The 18,768-nt window shown below is 42.5% G+C and overlaps 1 protein-coding gene and 1 non-coding gene across 2 annotated transcripts; one reads left to right on the forward strand and one right to left on the reverse strand.

Annotated features, from left to right (window-relative positions):
• The first annotated feature begins 514 nt into the window (after positions 1-514).
• On the forward strand, positions 515-14,121 carry ACTR10 (actin related protein 10). Its single transcript, XM_069783150.1, has 13 exons — positions 515-699; positions 2,900-2,972; positions 3,524-3,606; positions 5,204-5,312; positions 6,597-6,704; positions 7,082-7,149; positions 7,452-7,531; positions 7,936-7,971; positions 9,892-9,971; positions 10,063-10,136; positions 10,582-10,663; positions 12,121-12,322; positions 13,517-14,121. The coding sequence occupies exons 1-13, from the start codon at positions 623-625 to the stop codon at positions 13,696-13,698; spliced, it is 1,254 nt and encodes a 417-aa protein (XP_069639251.1). The 5' UTR covers positions 515-622; the 3' UTR covers positions 13,699-14,121.
• A 4,527-nt stretch (positions 14,122-18,648) lies between these two features.
• Positions 18,649-18,721, reverse strand: TRNAK-CUU (transfer RNA lysine (anticodon CUU)). Its single transcript has one exon. It is a non-coding gene; the product is annotated as a tRNA-Lys (tRNA).
• Positions 18,722-18,768: the final 47 nt, after the last annotated feature.

The raw sequence follows: 18,768 nt of genomic DNA on the forward strand, positions 1-18,768 counted from the left end.
CTTTGTGAGGACACGAGAGATGGTTTGGTGCGTGGCTGGACGGCGCGGACAGCCGACGCCTGGCCCCTCAGAAACGAGCTCTGCGCTACGAATTAACGCGTCCCCACGGCACGCGTGGTTTTACGCTTGACCAGCTCTCGGCACCAAGGCGTCGCTGCCATCTTGCTCGGGTAGGAGAAGCCCCCGGGCTGGGTCTCCTCACAGGAGGGAGCCCGCCCTCACACCCAGCACCCCCTCCCCTGCCGCCCCCGTCCCGCCTTCGCGCCGGCTGCGCCTCAGGGGGCCTCATCCAGCCCTTCTTCCTCGTAGAGGCCCTACCCGCCGCCGGACCGGAGCTGAGGGAATGTCGCGCCGTACCGCGCACGACGACGACGCCGGGGGGGCTCCCGACCTCCTCAACCAGCCGTAGAGCGGGCGGCGGGCGGCGGCGAGGCGCGGGGAGGGCGGCGGAGCGGCGGGTGTGCGGACAGGCGCTGAGGACAGCCTGCCGCGCCGCGTGTGAGGAAGGCCCCATCGAGCCGCGCCGCGTGTGAGGAAGGCCCCATCGAGCCGAGCCGGGTGTGAGGAAGGCTCCGTCGCGCCGCCGCTGAGGGGAAGGGAAGGGAAGGGAAGGGAGGCCGCGATGCCGCTCTACGAGGGCCTGGGCAGCGGCGGGGAGAAGACTGCCGTGGTGATAGACCTGGGCGAGGCCTTCACCAAGTGAGTGGCCCCGCGGTTCCCGCCCCGCCTGCCCCCTTTCTGTCGCGACAGGCTTCGCCCTGGAGCCAGTGTCGCGGCTTGCGGGGCGGGCCTGCCCTCGGGATGAATAATTGTGTGTGGTTGTGGTTCCCCCCACCCCCTTCTTATGGTGATCTGCGTGGTACAAAGCCGACAATAACAACCCTTATTTTTTAGTCTCGTGTTTTAGATTAAAATAAAATTAAAAAAAAAAAAGATGTAACTCGAGGTGGAAGGAGAAATACTCAGTATTTAGTAATTTATGTCGTGGGCAAAAAATGCTTCTGCCCACCCCATATCAAAGTACCCCGTTGTGTTAGAAACCCCCAGCTCCCCCCACGCTCGTGTCCCAGGTACGTGCAGCCCTTGTGGAAAAGGGACAGTTTAAGCAATCTGGGCCCACGTCTAGGGTTAAAATACGCTGGAAGGGGTCCCTGGGTTTCAGTGGCCTGTTCGGAGAGGCAGCTTGCACACAGAAAAAAAGATTACATTGCAGGAAAAGCACCTCTGCAGATGTGTGCCGCTCTTAGGCTAGGCCTATATCTGCAGTTGTGTCCATGTGGGTGCATTTATGTGTTTGAAGCCTTAGGGATGTCTCTGCTTCTCTAAAGAGGCAGGAGTTGTTGGGTTTGTATTTGTATTTCTGTGAAACTTGGTTTTGTATTAAGTTGTACTTGCTTTTTTTTTCAAGTGGCTGTGTAATTGCAGACCAGCAGGCAGGCTTCGTTACCTGGAAATGGCTGCAGTGTGGTTATGGAGAAGGTTTAACAAAGTCTTTATGGGTGGAAAAAAGTATTCTACAAGTGGCTTTTTGTGGATTCATGTCGTGTTGCCAATTGCAGGCTTTTCCCAAATTTGGGGCGCTTGTGAGGTTTTATCCCATGGGCATTATTTGTCTAATAAAATGCTCTCATGGAAAAGCATTTCCCCTGAATAGTGTGTTTTTAGGGTCTGTTTCCAGCCTTCATTCTTGTAGAAGAGATAACAATTACATGAGAGACATCTGTCCTTTTCCAAGTAAGGCTGAAATTAACCAGAAGTTCACAAGTTGTCAGGATGACAGGCAAGGACAACTGCATACACACACTGGGACCGCACAAGTCTTTGTTTGAGAGACCAAAGAAAAAAGATTAAGTTCTGAATTATGTCTTATTTTATGATTTTTTTCCTGAAATGATCTGAAGAAACACACTGACAGTTGCCAAATACCAAAATAAAGAATTAATTGACCTTTTGCATTAAAAGTACTCGAAGTCCAGCAGCTTTATAGTTTTCTGCTAGTGTTTTCTGCTGCAGTTTTCTTCTGAGCTTTGTACTTCACGGGGGTGGCAGCGGTGAAACAAATGTCAAGCACTGAGTTTCTTAAAATCAGACCTTGAATTTCTTTTGTTTTTAATTTGCCTTCAGTCCATGATTCTTGTGTCTTTTAAGGTGCAATTGCTTTATGAAAACCAGATGAGTTTCTGAAAAGTTTGGTTTGGGGTTGCTACTATTTTTATTATGTTGCATATAAGTTGGATGCGGAGCCCTCATGTTTTGTCAGGAGGCCTAGAGTAGTAACCAGTCATCTTGAGGCAGTAATACCTTAAATCATCCAGGATGCTTGTGAAGGAAATGCATTTCAAAGCTGGAAATAGGAAAAAAAAGTGTCAGTGGAACGTTGCTGGTCAGCAGTGAAATAGGCCACAGGACCTACGTGATTGTGATCATCTTGTGTTTGTCTTTTGTTTCTTCTAAATAAACGTCACAGAAGACAAGGATTTAAAGAGGGCATGATAACTTAAACTTGCCTGTGTTTACTGAGAGCTTCAGTGAAAACTGTGGGCCCATATGGAAGGCACAGAAAAGTATTTCTTTGGAAATTTAATAGGCAGTAAGGAAGGCTGCAGGTGGATGATTGTAAACAGAAAACTACTCAGTGGAAAGTAGGAGGCACATCAGAACTGAGCGTTGCAGTTGTTACAGAAGTGAAGAAAACTTGTTTTGTTTCATGCAGCTGAGAGGGAGTCAATAAAAAGATGTAAAATCTTTCTCATTCAAAATTGCTAGATAAAAAAGCTATATGTGAAACACCTCTTCGCAGTCACTAAAATATCCCTAATTAATTACTCTTTGATGATTTCTAGGCCCAGTATGTTAAATAGTGACTTCAAATGATAAGTTTTTCAACATTTTCCTTTAGGTGTGGTTTTGCAGGAGAAACAGGACCAAGATGCATTATTCCTAGTGAAATAAAGAAACCCGATGTCGCAAAGGTAAACTATTTTACCTGAACTGTTTTACCTTTATAATGTTTGGTACGTTATGGTATAGAAAGAATTTGCAGATATGTTTGCTGTCCATCATAAGCTATTTTTCATTAACTGTAACTGCTGCTATTAAAAGATTGTAACTAGATACAAGTAAGCGTGATACCAGTGCTGATGTTAACTGGTACTCATCACCCATGCAGCTTATGTTTGGGGCATTTGTTGAGAAATTTCTTTGCCTAGCTACGCTTTTTTTTCCTTATAGTAGAGGACGGCAGCTTTGGAAAACTAATGTTGAGATAAGTTACCAGTTCAAAAAAATTAACATGGATAAACTCTGAAGTTTAGTTATAGGTTGAGTTTATGAGATGCATTGTTAAGGACATAGAGCAAATCAGACAAGGGTATTAATTTATATGTGTCAAATTATATATGTTCAGATAGAATATATTATCATATCCATATAATATATATATTTCTTTATATATAATGTATATATTTCTTTATGTATAATCACTGCCTAGTATTTAAGCTGACTGGATATTTTTACTTTACAGCCTATCAAAGTTGTTCAGTGTAATATTAATACAGAAGAGCTATATTCATATCTGAAGGAATTTATCCATATGCTGTATTTCAGGTAAGAGATTGTCCTGGTGTCTGCTGGGATAGAGTTAATTTTCTTTCTGGTAGGTGGTACAGTGTTATGTTTTGGGTTCAGTATGAGGGGAATGTTGATAACACACTGATGTTTTCAGTTGTTGCTAAGTAGTGTTTATACCAAGTCAAGGATTTTTCAGCTTCTCATGCCCAGACAGCAAGAAGGCTGGAGGGGCACGAGGAGTTGGGAGGGGACACAGCCAGGACAGCTGAGCCCAACTGGCCAAAGGGATATTCCATACCATGTGACGTCATGCCCAGTATATAAACTGGGGGAGTTGGCCTGGGGAGGGGTGGCTGCTCAGGAACTAACTGGGCATCAGTCAGCGAGTGGCAGGCAATTGCATTGTGCATCACTTGTTTTGTGTATTCGAATTCTTTTATTATCATTATTAGTTTCTTCCTTTCTGTCCTATTAAACTGTCTTTATCTCAACCCACGAGTTTTACCTTTTTTTCCCCTGATTCTCTTCCCCCATCCCACCGGGTGGGGGGAAGTGAGTGAGTGGCTGTGTGGTATTTAGTTGCTGGCTGGGGTTAAACCACGACAGAGATACTTGGATGTTAGTTACTCAAGCCTTCTGTGGTTCTTTTCTGAGTACATTGAGAGGTGTTAGAAGTGTGACTGAAGACTGCTGACTAGTTGAATAAGAAAACAGAAACAGGATTTTGCAGGTGTCTGCCTGGCTGTCTTCTTGCAGGAGAAATTCAGTGGTGCTAAGATTCAAGTTATGTTACAAAGAGTTAGTGTCCTGCAGCATCAGTTGCTCCCTAGAAGTAAAAAGTATTTGATGAGTTGCCTTTTAATTGTGGTGCTCATAAAGGACTAGGTAAGGGAAAGTCATTACCTAAGGAGTTGTACTGATTTTGGGAGGGCTGAAGCTCATCTTATATCGGTGCAGAGCTCCTTCCACATGATAGGGGTTTGGAAGGAGGAATCTTAACCTGTGGAATATTTTTACCTCAGTGATACATCTTTGTATTGTATTTTTAGCACCATTAGTGAATAACAAAGTTGGACTTAGTCTTTTCTCTTTACTTCCAATCCTTATTTTTACACATGAAAAATCATCACTTGACACAGGGAAACCAGTAGTGAATTTCTGTGCCTCAGATCATCCGATGTGGGTTGTTGTTTTTTTTTTCCCCTGTCCTTCATCATTGCTTTGTAATTGAAATCAGGACAATTCCATCTTCTTTCACTGAAATCAGGACATCTGTATCGTCATTCTTCCTCTTTTATGGACACACTGTATGACACCGGACAAGCCATTAATAGCTATTATGCAGCCTATTTTTGTATTCTTTATATTGATTTAGAAATGTATAATGCATATTCAGAACTACAGCCCGCTGACAGCTCTATAACTTGTTTTCTGTAACTCAGTTTCCTAACTTTATTTTAGGAAAGTGGTTTTTTTTAAACTTGGGAAAAAGACTTTGGGATCTGCTGTAGAAAATGCTATCTAAATCCAAATCTTTAGGATTTTTGAGGAGAATGGAATATGAAAATAAGGTAGGTCTCATAATACGTGCTTAAACTTAACAGTTTTGTTTTACATGTCTTGCCTTTTTTAGACATCTGCTGGTGAATCCCAGAGACCGTCGTGTTGTGATCATAGAATCTGTCTTGTGCCCTACACACTTCAGAGACACGCTCACAAGAGTCCTTTTCAAGCATTTTGAGGTACGTGTTTTACATAACTACTGTATATGCTCAGCGTAGCACTTGCCACTAGAACTTTTACTAACAGTCATTACCAGATGTAGACAAAGAAATGAAAGTAATGCCAAAAGAATGAGAGAGGCATGAAGAAGATGAAAAAAAGCTGATGGTTGTCTGGGGAAGTAGGGTTTGGAGACTGGACTAAAGGCTATTTTTATTCCATTCTCACTCTTCATGAGGCCACAAAACAGGACGTATCAACAAGAATCCGAAAGGTTTCTCAGGGTTGTACGAAAATACAGCTCACATCACGCTGTTCCAGACAGATCCAATAATCCCCATTGAGCACTGCCTGAAGCCAGAATTTATATTTAAACACTTGTTAGTGCTCTGTCAGCAAATCTCATCACTTCTACCACAGTCAATGTCTTTGGCTAGCACATGATCTAATGTCTGGCTGTACTCATTTAGATAAGAGCTTACCTGAATTTTATTACCTTCTCTGCTTAATCAGTCTTTTTGAAGAAATGTCTGAACCTAATTCTTGCTTAGTTCTAACAAAATGTTTTGGAGGTGAATCTGTACTTCTTCAATTCAGATAGAACAAAGGTTAAAGTTCTTCTATAAAAAGTGGTGAAACCAGTTTGTCTGCAGTACTTCTTCACTGTGCTTCCACAACACATTTTACCAACTAATCTTAAACTTCTGCATAATTCTTTCCTGCTATTGATAAAATTTCCTGATGACTTGAAATTGCTGGAAGATTTGAGTGATTTGGGTTTTTTTTCCTAATCCCCTCATAGGAAAAAAATATGTCTCAGATGAAGCCGTCCCATGCAAAATTAGTTGTCAAAAATGACTCAGAAAGTCATATTTTGGTGGAGAGAAAGCCACACTTTTATGGGTTTTCTGGCACCTTTGTTCACATCTTCAAGACTTTATACAAAATTTCAAGTAGCTGTGTTTTAGTTTCTTTAATTTCTTTTCAATGACAATCAGAAACCTGATCTATGACTTAAGAAGAGTTCTATAGTTAACACTTGCTTTTCTTACAAGCCCATTCCAAGATTCATTATTACTGAGGTAACTGGTATGTACCACAAATAAGATGAACACAGAATTCAGAATCCTCTTGTATTTTGTTCATTACTACACTACTGTAAAAACTAAGTTAAAAATGGATACCTCAAGATACAGTTGTCTGAGTTTTGCTTTTAATATGACATTTGGGAAAAGCATCAGTGCTTTGGGTGGTTTGTTTCTTTTTGCCCCCTTCTGTCAATTGTTCTTTTGGTTTTCATGTAGGTACCTTCAGTTTTGTTTGCTCCAAGTCATCTAATGTCTCTCCTGACACTTGGGATCAATTCTGCCATGGTGCTAGACTGTGGATATAGAGAAAGCTTGGTGCTGCCTGTATCCTTTAATAATACACAAACAAAATTCTCAGCAAGAAGGCTGTCATGATGAGGTGTTTTTTTAATAGATTTCAAGTGTGCTAAAAAGTAATAGGAACAGATCAGCCAGTCTGGCTTTTGACTGTAAGATATCATGACTTGGGGAATCTCTTCACAGGTGACATGCTAATGCTGTGTTCCCTTGAAACTTGGGAAGGGTGGTTCATAACTTCAGGCTTTATATATTAGAAATTAGTTTTGGAGAAAAGCATTAAAAAGTGTTTCCAATAGCTAATGCAAGAGATTGTTGAGGGGAAGAAGCATTTAGTTCCAGCACAATTCCAGCAGACTGAAAACTCATAACAAAAAAAGGAGAATTTCCTGATCTTCGTATAGATATATGAGGGAATTCCGATTCTGAGCTGCTGGGGTTCTCTTCCTCTGGGAGGAAAGGCTATCCACAAGTAAGTTCAGAGTTATACGTTCCAGGTTACCAATGATTTGTGAAAGTTCATCTTTGTCTAATGAGCAAAGATTCCTGTTGAACATGACTTAAATCAACTGTTGCTGTGACAGCATCCTATTTTTAAGGTTACCACTGTTTGGCTTTTGTTGATGTAGTAAAAGCTGTGGAAATTAGATCTGCATGTAGTTTATATTTAGACAAATGTAATTGAAGGGAATAAATGCTGTCCCTTAAGCATAATATAGAGAATCAGCCTGAGTTAATAGCTATCTTTAACTAACTCCATGTGCAATGTTTTAGGGAGCTGGAATATCAATTGTTGGAGCAGTGCACAGTTGATACAGGATTAGCCAAAGGACAAAGCCTTCCATCTGTGATGGGTAAGGTGTGTTTGACATAGCATATGTGCTGTGAACTTGCACTAGGGAAAGTGGATTAATACTAGCAGTGAATACTAAACGCATTTTATTCACCGCATCTTTTGTGATATACCTTTGTGATTTCTTTCTCCGTATTTAACAAGTATATTATTTTTATGATAAGCCACTCATAGCAGCAGGTTTGAGTGAAGGCTGAGATAAGAGTTCTGAGTAATTTTTCAGTCTGTTTTGAGAGAAGACAAACTTTTTATTTCTGTTCTTAATATTCTTTCCTCCTTAGAAATCTTTAAAAGCTGCTGTCAAAGTGAAACTTTAATGTACTAAATGTAAATCAAACTTAGTATCATTCTTAAATTCTCTTTCTAGTTAAAAAGCTTTTGTTCTAAGTTATTTTTTTATTTCAGGCTCAGTTCCAGAAGACATAGTAGAGGATATAAAAGGTAAAATTTTCTGCTTCATGAAACTCTAGTTTATTAAGTTGTGCAGTAGAGTATGATAATAACAAGTGTGCAATACTTTACATTCAGGAATTTATTTTATCTTCTCTGTTTACCATGTTTCTTACCTACTGGAAGAACTTGCAGTGTTCTTCCTCTTTGAAAGCAAAACCAAAACCATTTTGAACTCCTCATTCAGGTTTAGCCTATGTGTTGTTACAGTGTAGCTCGTAGGTACATTTGGTAGACTAGCACAGAAAAGGTATTACACTGTTGTACATATCCTATGATCAGCAGGTCAGGTGTACTGGTTTCGGCTGGGACACCAAAGGGATATTCCATACCATAGCATGTCATGCTCAGTACATAAACAGGGGGGAGTTGGCTGGAGGGGCAGATCGCTGCTTGGGGACTGGCTAGACAGTGGTCAGCAGGCAGTGAGCAATTGCATTACACATCACTTATCTTTTCTTGGGTTTTACTTCTCTCTCTTTTCATTGTCTCCTTTTCATTACTACTACTATTATTATTATTAATAATAATAATAATTTTATTCCAGTTATTAAACTGTTCTTATCTCCACCCACGAGTTTTAATTACTTTTTTTTTCGATGCTCCTCCCTGTCCCACTGGGGCAGGGGGGAGGAGTGAGCGAGCAGCTGTGTGGTACTTAGTTGCCAGCTGGGGTTAAACCACCACATCAGGTTAACTTCATGTTGCATTTTTTAACTACTGACATTTTGTTTGCTGCATATGAATGTGTACAATGTGAACTCTACATGGGACTTAGAGTTAGCAGATCTAATGTTCCAAACCTGTTATCATAGATGTGTTTTGGTTGCAAATGCAGCATTTAAGCAGTCCTAACATCATGACATAAGAATGTTTTAGGTTAATTTTGTTTCTAAATTAACTAGGAAGGCTCAATTTGCCTTAAAGTCAGTTTTGGGAAAAAAAAAAAGTATGTATAAAAGACATTTTGGCACGTTAATCAGATAGGCAAGATGAGTCAAGGACTACATTTGCACCAGAAAAAATAGAGTCTACCTTTGGGCAGAACTTGGATTAATTCCTATGTAACGTTTAATGTGCAACAGATTTAAAAACATATATAATCGTAGAAAATAGCAACTAGTATATATCTCTTGGGCCAAATTAGCAAGAAATCCATCAGTCAAATGCAAAATAACTTAAATGCAGGTGGTGCTTTGTCAAATGGAAGTTGCTCTTCTAATTCCTGGACTTGAATGCAATTTTCTGATCAGCTCTGGGTTTTATGCAGTCTTTTGGAACCAGATATATGCTAGGGTTGAAATAATGCTTCCCTCTGCATTGAAGGGTTGTTTCTTTGTGACAGCCCTTTATGAAGAAGATACTCATTTGTGCCAGATACAAATAAATAAGTATATAATAAGACTAACAGCTAGGATGCAAAGGAAATTGTGCTCTGTCAATGTTGCCTGGAGAAAAAAAAATCCTCTGGAGTTCTTAAGAGTGCTGAAGAGTTGCAGTAGGCAAAACATTGCTGAGCAGTCTCTTATTTGAAGCCATGGTGCAAGACCTGCAGTGGTGTGTTTGACAGCAGAATACTGACAGCAGAACCCCTGGCACCTTGTGGTAACCGAAGGCACGATTAGTAACGTCCACCTGTCTTTAAATCTTATGTAGCTTGTCTGAGAGAGAAATCTTGCCTGTCCTAGCATAGTTTCCATATCAGCTTCTTTTAAACTCATGGTCTAGATAGCATCTGAACTCTGCTGAAGTGTGGAGACTGTTCTTCTTTGCATTTATTTGATAATGTCTTGGACCAGCAAGGGCCTAAAGTGTGTATTCTTGTCTAAATTAAGCAAAATTATTGTCTTTATTACTGACGAAAGGATCCAACAAAGTGTCTCTTCTGCCCCTTTTGTTTCTTTTATGAAGTCCGCACTTGTTTTGTGAGTGATCTCCAACGTGGACTGAAAATCCAGGCAGCCAAGTTCAACATTGATGGCAGTGCTGAGGTGGGTGGAGAATGAAGCTTATCCTAGTCTTTTTGGCCTGGATGTAGCCTTTATGGCCTCTAAAATAATGCATTTATGTTTTTATTTCTAGCGTCCTTCACCACCTCCAGACGTGGACTATCCTTTAGATGGAGAAAAGATTCTCCATGTAGTTGGCTCCATCAGGTGAGAAACACCATAGGAGGATATATTTTCAACTGTAAAAGCACATAACTTTTCGTAAAATTGAGCTTTAATGAAACACTTGCATATGCTTTTAATGTCTCTCAAATAAAGGCTTTGTGCTGGGCACAGAGCAAGCCCATAATGAGAGGTGTCAGCTTCTCTAGAGAGCTCACAGTTGAGGATGAGAGCAAACAGATTGGAGGGATGGGGGAAGCAGAAATATGGAGTATTAATGCATGATGATGAGACACGTTTAGTGAAGTGAATGGGGCATTGTCTCCTCCCCGTTGGCACCGGCTGGTGCGTGGACTGTGTGATAGAAGAAGTAGCGATGAAGTGTTGTCAGCAGGAAGTCTGTAGTTATTTCCAGCTCTGCTGTTCGTGAGTGTTAGCTCATAGTGTAGTATTGCTTCTCATTAACACTCATTTCCTGTCTTTTCAACAGAGACTCTGTTGTCGAAATACTGTTTGAACAGGATAATGAAGAGACATCTGTTGCCACTTTGATCTTAGATTCACTCATTCAGGTATCTTTATATTAGAAACAATTTATTGAATGCCTCCAGCCTTAGAGAACCTGCTGTTATGAATGATTCTAGAGTAACACCCTTCCGACTGCAGGTTGCAATTGGTTGAAAGCGTTTAGCACAGCATGACTCCTAGGGTTCTGCCACATGATGAGTTTCTGTGAGGTAGTAAGTCACCATGTGTCATCCACTCTGTAATTCTTTTCTTACTCTTTGGTATACTGCAATGTGTCTAGGACAGTTTTCTAAGAAACGTGGTGCTCACACCTCAGCAAAAGTAATAAACTAGCTTGCCTTTATTTCGGTGTGGGGCTCTACATATGTAATGATGGAGGAGTAGCTAATGCTTGGTAGTGTAGGAATTGCACTGCTTAAACTGAAATGATACAGGTATTCTGTTTCTTCTTTTTTCAAGGTGTTTCGCTCCTTTATGAGTCCTGCAGACTGCTGGTTTACCTAAGATAGAATAAAATTAATTTGGACATCTGTATTACAGGCAGTATATTAGATTTATTGCAGAAAATTTTCTTGGCATATACAAATGCTTCATTTCCTCTTTAGGAAAAAAATGCACTAGAAAACCACTATAAATGGAAATTTTCATTATGTGGTGGGTGTGTGTATGTTAATTAAAGCTGACTTTCTGTAGTTATTGATGCCATTTAAATTAGTTTGCTGAGACGTAATTTGTTGGAGAGCCATAGGCTTGGATGACATGACAAACGTTTCAATTAGAACTCCTTATGAAAACAAATTGTTTAGCAATATCTGTGCCTGGACCCCTCACCTCTGTACCTCTAGGCATTTACCTTGCATCACTCTTTGGCAGGAGGAAAGACAAATGTTAAATTTACAAGTGTTAAATAGCGTCCAGTTACTTCCTCTGGACAAGAGGACCACAGCAGTCTGGAATTTTTTCAAAGGGATAGCGCAGGTCTGTTTGTGAGGGGAGAACTGACAAAGCTTGGTCTTCTCATGCCTTTGTGTCTTCTGGTTGGATTATTTGATGCCTAAGGCAAGCTCCAGCAGGAACCTTTTCTGCCACTGAGACTTTTGCAGCACCTTTCTCCCACATGGAGCTAAAAAGTCAGCATCATATGTAACAGTTTTCCCTCTCCGAGAGCACTGGTTGAGGCTTCACCTCTCTCTGGCACATCTTCTCCCAGAACTCATGGGCTTTATTGTCACTGATATTTCTGTCCTCTGTTGTCTTGGCCTGTCTCAGCTGAAAGGCTTTACAGGGACTCACAGCGTGCCCATAAAAGCCTGAACTGGGCAGTTCCTTAAGCCTGGTTTTCTTGGGAAGTGTGGGGAAAAAATTATGTTGGTTATGTTTCAGCTAAGCATGAGAAAACAGCAATTGAAGTGCATAGAAAGACTGAGTGAATTTCTGACAGGCCTTTGAATGCTTGTTCATGCAACTTCAGTTAAAATTTTTTTATTCCTGTTTGCATTAGTGTCCAATAGACACCAGGAAGCAGTTGGCAGAGAACTTGGTAGTTATTGGTGGCACGGCTATGTTGCCAGGATTCCTTCACAGGCTCATGGCTGAAATCAGATACCTGATAGAGAAACCAAAATACAAAGAAGCACTTGCCACTAAAACCTTCAGAATTCACACTCCACCTGCCAAACCCAACTGTGTGGCCTGGCTGGGAGGTAAGAATGAAAACAACCGTTAAGCAAAGGTACAAAGTGAAAAACAAATCTCCCAAGTGGGATTTGTAATGAATAAATAGCAGTAAAAATGAGGTGAACTGCTGAAATCAAGCTGTCTTTGAGCTCTGTGGAATTGTTATGCCCTCCTGGAAGAAGCTGTGTGGAGTAAAGCTCCCTCAGGGACATTTGGTGGGCAGAATGGCACTGCAGGTTATGGGAGCTTTAAACAGGCGACGGGCAATTTGAAACAGAGATGTGGAAGATGTGGTGTTGACTCAAGTGCAGTACAGGGCTACTGCCATATGGTGGCACCAGTAAAGTAATTAGGCAGAGCAGAGACCTGCTGCGTGTAGGAAGATCTGCTTATTGAAAAAACAGGTTTAATTACTGACTGAGGAGCTGTGAGCTATGGAGAGGCCGGAGGCTGTTGACTCCCTGTGCTGTTCACAAGTGCCAATAACAAATACAGCAATTCTGCAATGGGTTTTGGCTGCTGTTAGGGAAAAAGAAGGGCTTTCTGTTGCTAGCAACTCTTTCAAGGAAGGTTCTGAGGTTGATAAGAATTCATGCTTTTCTAAGCTTTCAGTTAATAAGCTGAGCCCATCTGGTATCTATGAGGAACTAACTTTAACTGTAAAGGTAGATTTTAGTTCCATGTGCTTTGAAACGTAAATGTACAATATTTTAGTTTTAAAACCTTTTGAGTCTACTTTTAGGATTAGAAAACAAGAATGATTTATATGCACCAAGTTCTCTGATACTTTTCTTCACTGGGAGTGCTAGTCAGCTGCTGTGGTCTGAATCTTCTCACAGCTTGCGTAAACTTCTTATGGGTATTGTGTGACACTCTTTTTGAGGAGAGTAAATTTCCTTCAACACAAGGTGGTTTGTTTGAAGTGCTTAAAAGTCAAAATGTATAGGAAATTTTGTCATAAGAAGCAGGTCAGCTAAGCCAGTTTTGTTCTCAGGAGAGACTAGATGATTCTTTACTTTCAGTTACTTTCAAGGGACATAAATTGAAGCAGTCAGGGACTAGCTGGGCTACTGAAAAGGAGTGGCTAGATCCTTTTGTTCCTTTAATTTTTGGGACAGAGCTGAAAAAGAATAGTTGAGATTTTTGATGGGAAGAAGTAGAAAAAGAAATTCAATGCATCAAATTAATGCAACATTTTTTTTTTCCCCCCAATAATGTAGGAGCCATTTTTGGAGCACTTCAGGACATACTTGGGAGCCGGTCTGTGTCCAAAGAATATTACAGCCAGACAGGCCGCATACCTGACTGGTGTTGTCTTAATAATCCTCCGCTGGAAATGATGTTTGATGTTGGAAAAGCACCCCCGCCATTAATGAAGAGGGCTTTTTCTACTGAGAAATAAGCACCTAAATGCTACACAAGGATTCTACTCATCTGTTTCAAGTAGATATATATGCATTGGCTTTTTTTTTATTAAGTAATTTGTGTGTAACACTATTAAATATGAACCATGTGGATGTTTTGGGGGGAGTATGGTAGTAGGTACTAACACTATTTAAAACCACATCCAGTTACAGTTTAAAAACTTAACTCTGGCAACCACTATGCTATTTTGTCCACTTCTGAAGAAATTCTGTACCGTCATGAGTTGCAACATACAAAGTTGTTTGTTATTTATCTGTATAGTAAATGGCACTGCTGAGAGAATTTGTTTTAAGATATTTTGTTTTTAAATATGTCTAGAAGAATGAAGGACAGTCTACTATGGGAAACATCTATGGAAGCTTTTTTGCCAAATTCTGTATTAAACTATTCCACCCTTGAATCACATGTGAGGAAATTATTTGGGGCTGTTTAGCAAAGGTGCTTGAGCAGTATTTCCCCTGGACACGGTCCTGTTTTGAGAGTTTTAGCAGATAACTCTTCTGCCTGTAATTCTCAAATAGTGCTGAGCTAACAACTCTCCCAGTATCTCTGCTCCAAGAAAGAATTCAACTGTGTGAGAATTATAAACAGGGGTGTGAGGAAACCTCGAATCTCTGACTGAAGTGACAAGTTCAAAAGTCACTTCTTTGCCTTCCTTCTCCCCATCAGAAATACTAAACTTCATTGTCCCGCAACGGTATGTATTAAATGAAAACGCAATACAAAGTTCTCTGCTTAAGAAGAAAAATGTGCATTTGGATATTAACACTATATTTAGGGATTGCTGACTAGTTAATAGGCTTTTAGCAATGCTGTAACTTTACATATTGAAGGAGAAGGAGCACTCCTGTGGGAAAACAAACACATACACTTCCATTCTGCTGCTAGTGCTGCTGGTTTTGGTTTGTCATGATTCTCACCATCCTTCCATAATACTGCTGTGAATTAACTTTGCACACAGATCTGTGGCTCCTGGTGGGCACTCCAGCCAGTGCATCTCAGCAGCATTGCATCTTGAGAGAGGGGTTTCCCCTGGCCTCAACTACTGCTAAACTTGCTGCCAATGTGCCAAACTTGACTTGCTGGCTAAATGGTGACTCTGCTGGTATCTGTTGGGTGCTGAGGTTTAAATCCTACTCTAAGGAGTAATTGTTTATCTCGGATTTGGGGAGATAGATACATATAAAATTATTGGGGGTGGTGGAGTCTTGTATTGCCACAAACATGTTTTTTGTGACTGATTGCCCTGTGCTGTCTGCTAACTGCCTGCTGTGCTTCCTGAAGCACGTTTCTTGAAGTTAAGCATACATTTAAAGAAACGTTCTTGTGGTGAAACTTAACACAGGGCAATGTGCTACAGCATTTAAGTAAACTTCTGCATGATTTTGTTGTTCTGTTTTGTGTATGCTTTACCTTAACATATGGTGTTAGTTGGCATATGGTAGACTATACTCCGTTTTTATCTTAATGGTTTTCAAATTAAAAAAAAAACAACCACAAAATATGGGAATCGCTGCTTAAAGTGTTAGAGTCTGTCATAGGCGAGACTTTGCTGGTTGGTAATAGTGGTCTGATAGTATTAACATGGATGATTTATCTCTCAAGGTGCTGGTGGGTGTATTTTTAAGTTGCCGCCTTCTTACTTCAAATGAGCTGCATGGCTGTTACACAGAAACCATAGAAAAATAGGCAGGCGTGGCTCTGAGTAGTTGTTAATGGTTGTTTTATAGTCCTGGGACGAGGTTGATCTTTTAGAGATCATTTCTCAGTCCTCAAAGCAGGATAGGGCCTGGCCAGTGCCTCTTTGCACAGATGTGAGAGTCTCCAGTCCAAGCACTTTCTGGGCTTCCAGGTCAAAGAAGTTGCAATTACCACCATGCACAGGAGCTTTTCTGAGGCAGCCTGAGGATGAGAATGGTATGCAGTGACACAGAAACAGGTTCTTCAAAACGTACTGTGTTGCGTTCTGTCTGTCAGGTCTGGACTTGGAAAAATGGATTAACCGCTATAGCCAGATACCTCTATTCCCATTGCATCTGGTATTTTGCATTCTTTTACATCTTAGGGTTCTTCTCTTGCTTGATTGCTTCTGTAAGCCTACGATTAATGGTTTAATATGCTTGGGGATGTTCATTCCCCAGCAGATTCCTCAAATACCAGCATTCCCCTTGGTTTTTCTGAGTGTTCAGGACCTTCACTGTGTGCTTGTTCCCCCTTACCAATTCTTTTTTATCTCCCCTGCAGCGAGACCGAGAACAACAGGGTTGCATGCAAGTCAAGAGTGTCCCCTTGAGCCGGGCCCCGCTATGCAGTACGCTGCTCAGCTGCACTACCCCGCCACAGCCTCTCTCCCAAGGCATAACACCTACGGGGCTGGGCAGGAGACTCGAGGATCCAACTGCTTCTGGCAAGAAAACCTGTGGGTGAGGTCTGGTTCTCCTCACAGGGCAGAACAGGGGAGGAGGGATGGAGTCCAATAGTGCACGAGGTTGACCCCTCTGGAGCAGTTTTTGGCAAGGATTGGGGATGTCAGTAGTTTTCTGAGTGGCTTCAGAAAGTATGTATGATTGCAACAGTTATGCTTAATAAAGTAAAATGGATAAAACTGCAGGTTTTGGAGGCCGGCCTGGTACATCCCTGTTCTTAACTTGTTCCCAATCTGTGACGCGATTACAGGTTCGTTAAATAGACGCTATTTCATTGCAAAGTGCAGAGAGCTGTCCTTAGGCCTGGGTAAAGAACATTCAGACCTGAGCTCTGCTGCTCATTTTCATTTATAATGTGAATAACTGGGATGCAGCTCCGTGACCTAGATTGTGTCTTGCCTCAGTAAGAAGTGAGCCAGAGCCTACCGAGGCTTGCTCCTGAAAGAAGAGTTTGCCATCGGCATGAGTCCCATGGAGCTGGGAGGGATTACTCATGCCCCTAAGTAGTTCTCAGTGGGAAGGATACGCAGGGGAGATTAAACTCCTACAGAGCCTGTGTTCGTGGTGGTGCAATGATGTCATTTTCTGAACTGCAGCAGACTGCGGCTGAGGAAATTCAGAGTATTCTTAGCCCTTCCCTTTTCAGGGGTATTTCTGTACTGCTGTGCTTGTGTGCTCTGGGACCTTTCACAAGCCCGGCATGTTCTGCCACCTCATCTTCGTTCTGCCCACTCTAATCTTCTCCTGTGGGCTTTCTGCATCGCTGAACAGCTTCAACAGCTGCTCTTTCACACTGCACGACCAGAAATCCTAACTCCTATGTTCCTGGCAGGTTTAAGCGCAGTCCCATGACCGGTTCAGGACAGAAACAGGATTCTTATTTCATCAAAGGGGTGCGGAAAGAGTTATTACCTGCTTTTCAGAATTACTAGCCGTGGAAAGCCCTTAGAGATCACACCTTAAATGTGTTATTGTGTAGAGAAGGATTTGGCTTATTTTTTTTTCAGCTGAAATGTTGTTGTAGTTCTCTCCCTGGCATGACAGGGATCTGTGGATCCTTGCAGGAGGCAAATTTGCAGTGAACTCAACTGTTTTATCAGGAAGGACAGTGACAGACACAAACCCCTGCAGTAACTGGAGGTTTTCCTCTGAAGTTCCTGATTCTGAACTGGATGCCGTTCCTGAAGGTTGGTGTTAGCCAGCTGCAAACAACTCCAGCCGAGCTGACTCCTGCTGACAGGAGGAATATTTTGGAATGTTCATGAGCATGGCCCGTGGCAGTCTGCCTCGTGTCTGTGCTGTGTCTGTGGGAGCTGATCTCTGGGGCAGGGGGCTTTAACTCATTCCCCTCATCTCCTTTTTCATAGAATCATAGAATATCTCAAGTTGGAAGGGACCCATAAGGATCATTGAGTTCAACTCCCTGCTCCTCGCAGGACTACATAAACTAAATCATATAATTAAGAGCATCATCCAGGTGCTCCTTGAACTCTGACAGGCTTGGTGCTGTGACCGCTTCTCTGGGGAGCCTGTTCCGGTGACCGACCACCCTCTTAGGGAAGAATCTTTTTCTAATGTGCAGTCTGAATTTCCCCTCATGCAGCTTCAGCCCGTTTCCTCGTGTCCTGTCCTGGTCACCGGAGAGAGATCAGCACATCCCCCCTCATCTGACCCTCTTGAGGAAGTTGTAGGCTGTGATGAGGTCACCCCTCGGTGATGAGGTCACCCCTCAGCCTTCTCTTCTCCGAGCTGAACAAGCCACCTGACCTCAGCCGCTCCTCCTACATCTTGCCCTCCAGGCCATTCACCATCTTGGTCACCCTCCTCTGGACACGCTCTAAGCGTCCAACGTCCTTCTTATACCGAGGTGCTCACAACTGCACCCAGCACTGGAGGTGGGGCCGCACCAGTGCGGGGTGGACTGGGACAGTGCCCTCCCTCCACCGGCCAGCGATGCTGTGCTGGATGCACCCCAGGCCGTGGTCGGCCCTTCGGGCTGCCGGGGCACGCCGTTGACTCGTATTCAACTTTGCTATCAACCCAAACCCCCGGGTCTCCTTCGGCAGGGCTGTTCCCCAGCCTCTTGTCCCCCGGTTTTACATATAACCGGGATTACCCCATCCCGGGTGGAGAATCCCGTGCTTGCCCTCGTTAAATTTTGTACGGCTGGTGATTGCCCAGCTCTCTAGACCCTCCAGATCTCTGTGTAAGGCCTCTCTACCCTCGAGGGAGTCCGCAGCTACTCCTGCTTTATTAATGTACATTTGGTTCCTGCAACCAGATAATTCATAAAAACATAAAACTTTTTTTTTTTTCAGCAGCACAGCATTTATTACAGTCACTGCCAAAATTATGCACATCTATGGCTGCACCAGGGACGTTTGCTTCAGGAGTCTCTCTGGTCCCTCCGGAGCTTGGCGGGGCGGGGGTGAGTTCCCCTCAGTGTCGCGGAGCCGGACGGGGCAGATAAAAAAATTGGGGAGGAATGCACAAAAGCTAGACGCCCAACGTGGGGCTCGAACCCACGACCCTGGGATTAAGAGTCCCATGCTCTACCGACTGAGCTAGCCGGGCGCTTGTTGTTGATTTCCCGCCACGTGCCCTTCACCATATGACGCGCT

Source organism: Haliaeetus albicilla, chromosome 5, assembly GCF_947461875.1.
Source record: "Haliaeetus albicilla chromosome 5, bHalAlb1.1, whole genome shotgun sequence".
In the NCBI taxonomy this organism is placed as follows: Eukaryota; Metazoa; Chordata; class Aves; order Accipitriformes; family Accipitridae; genus Haliaeetus; species Haliaeetus albicilla.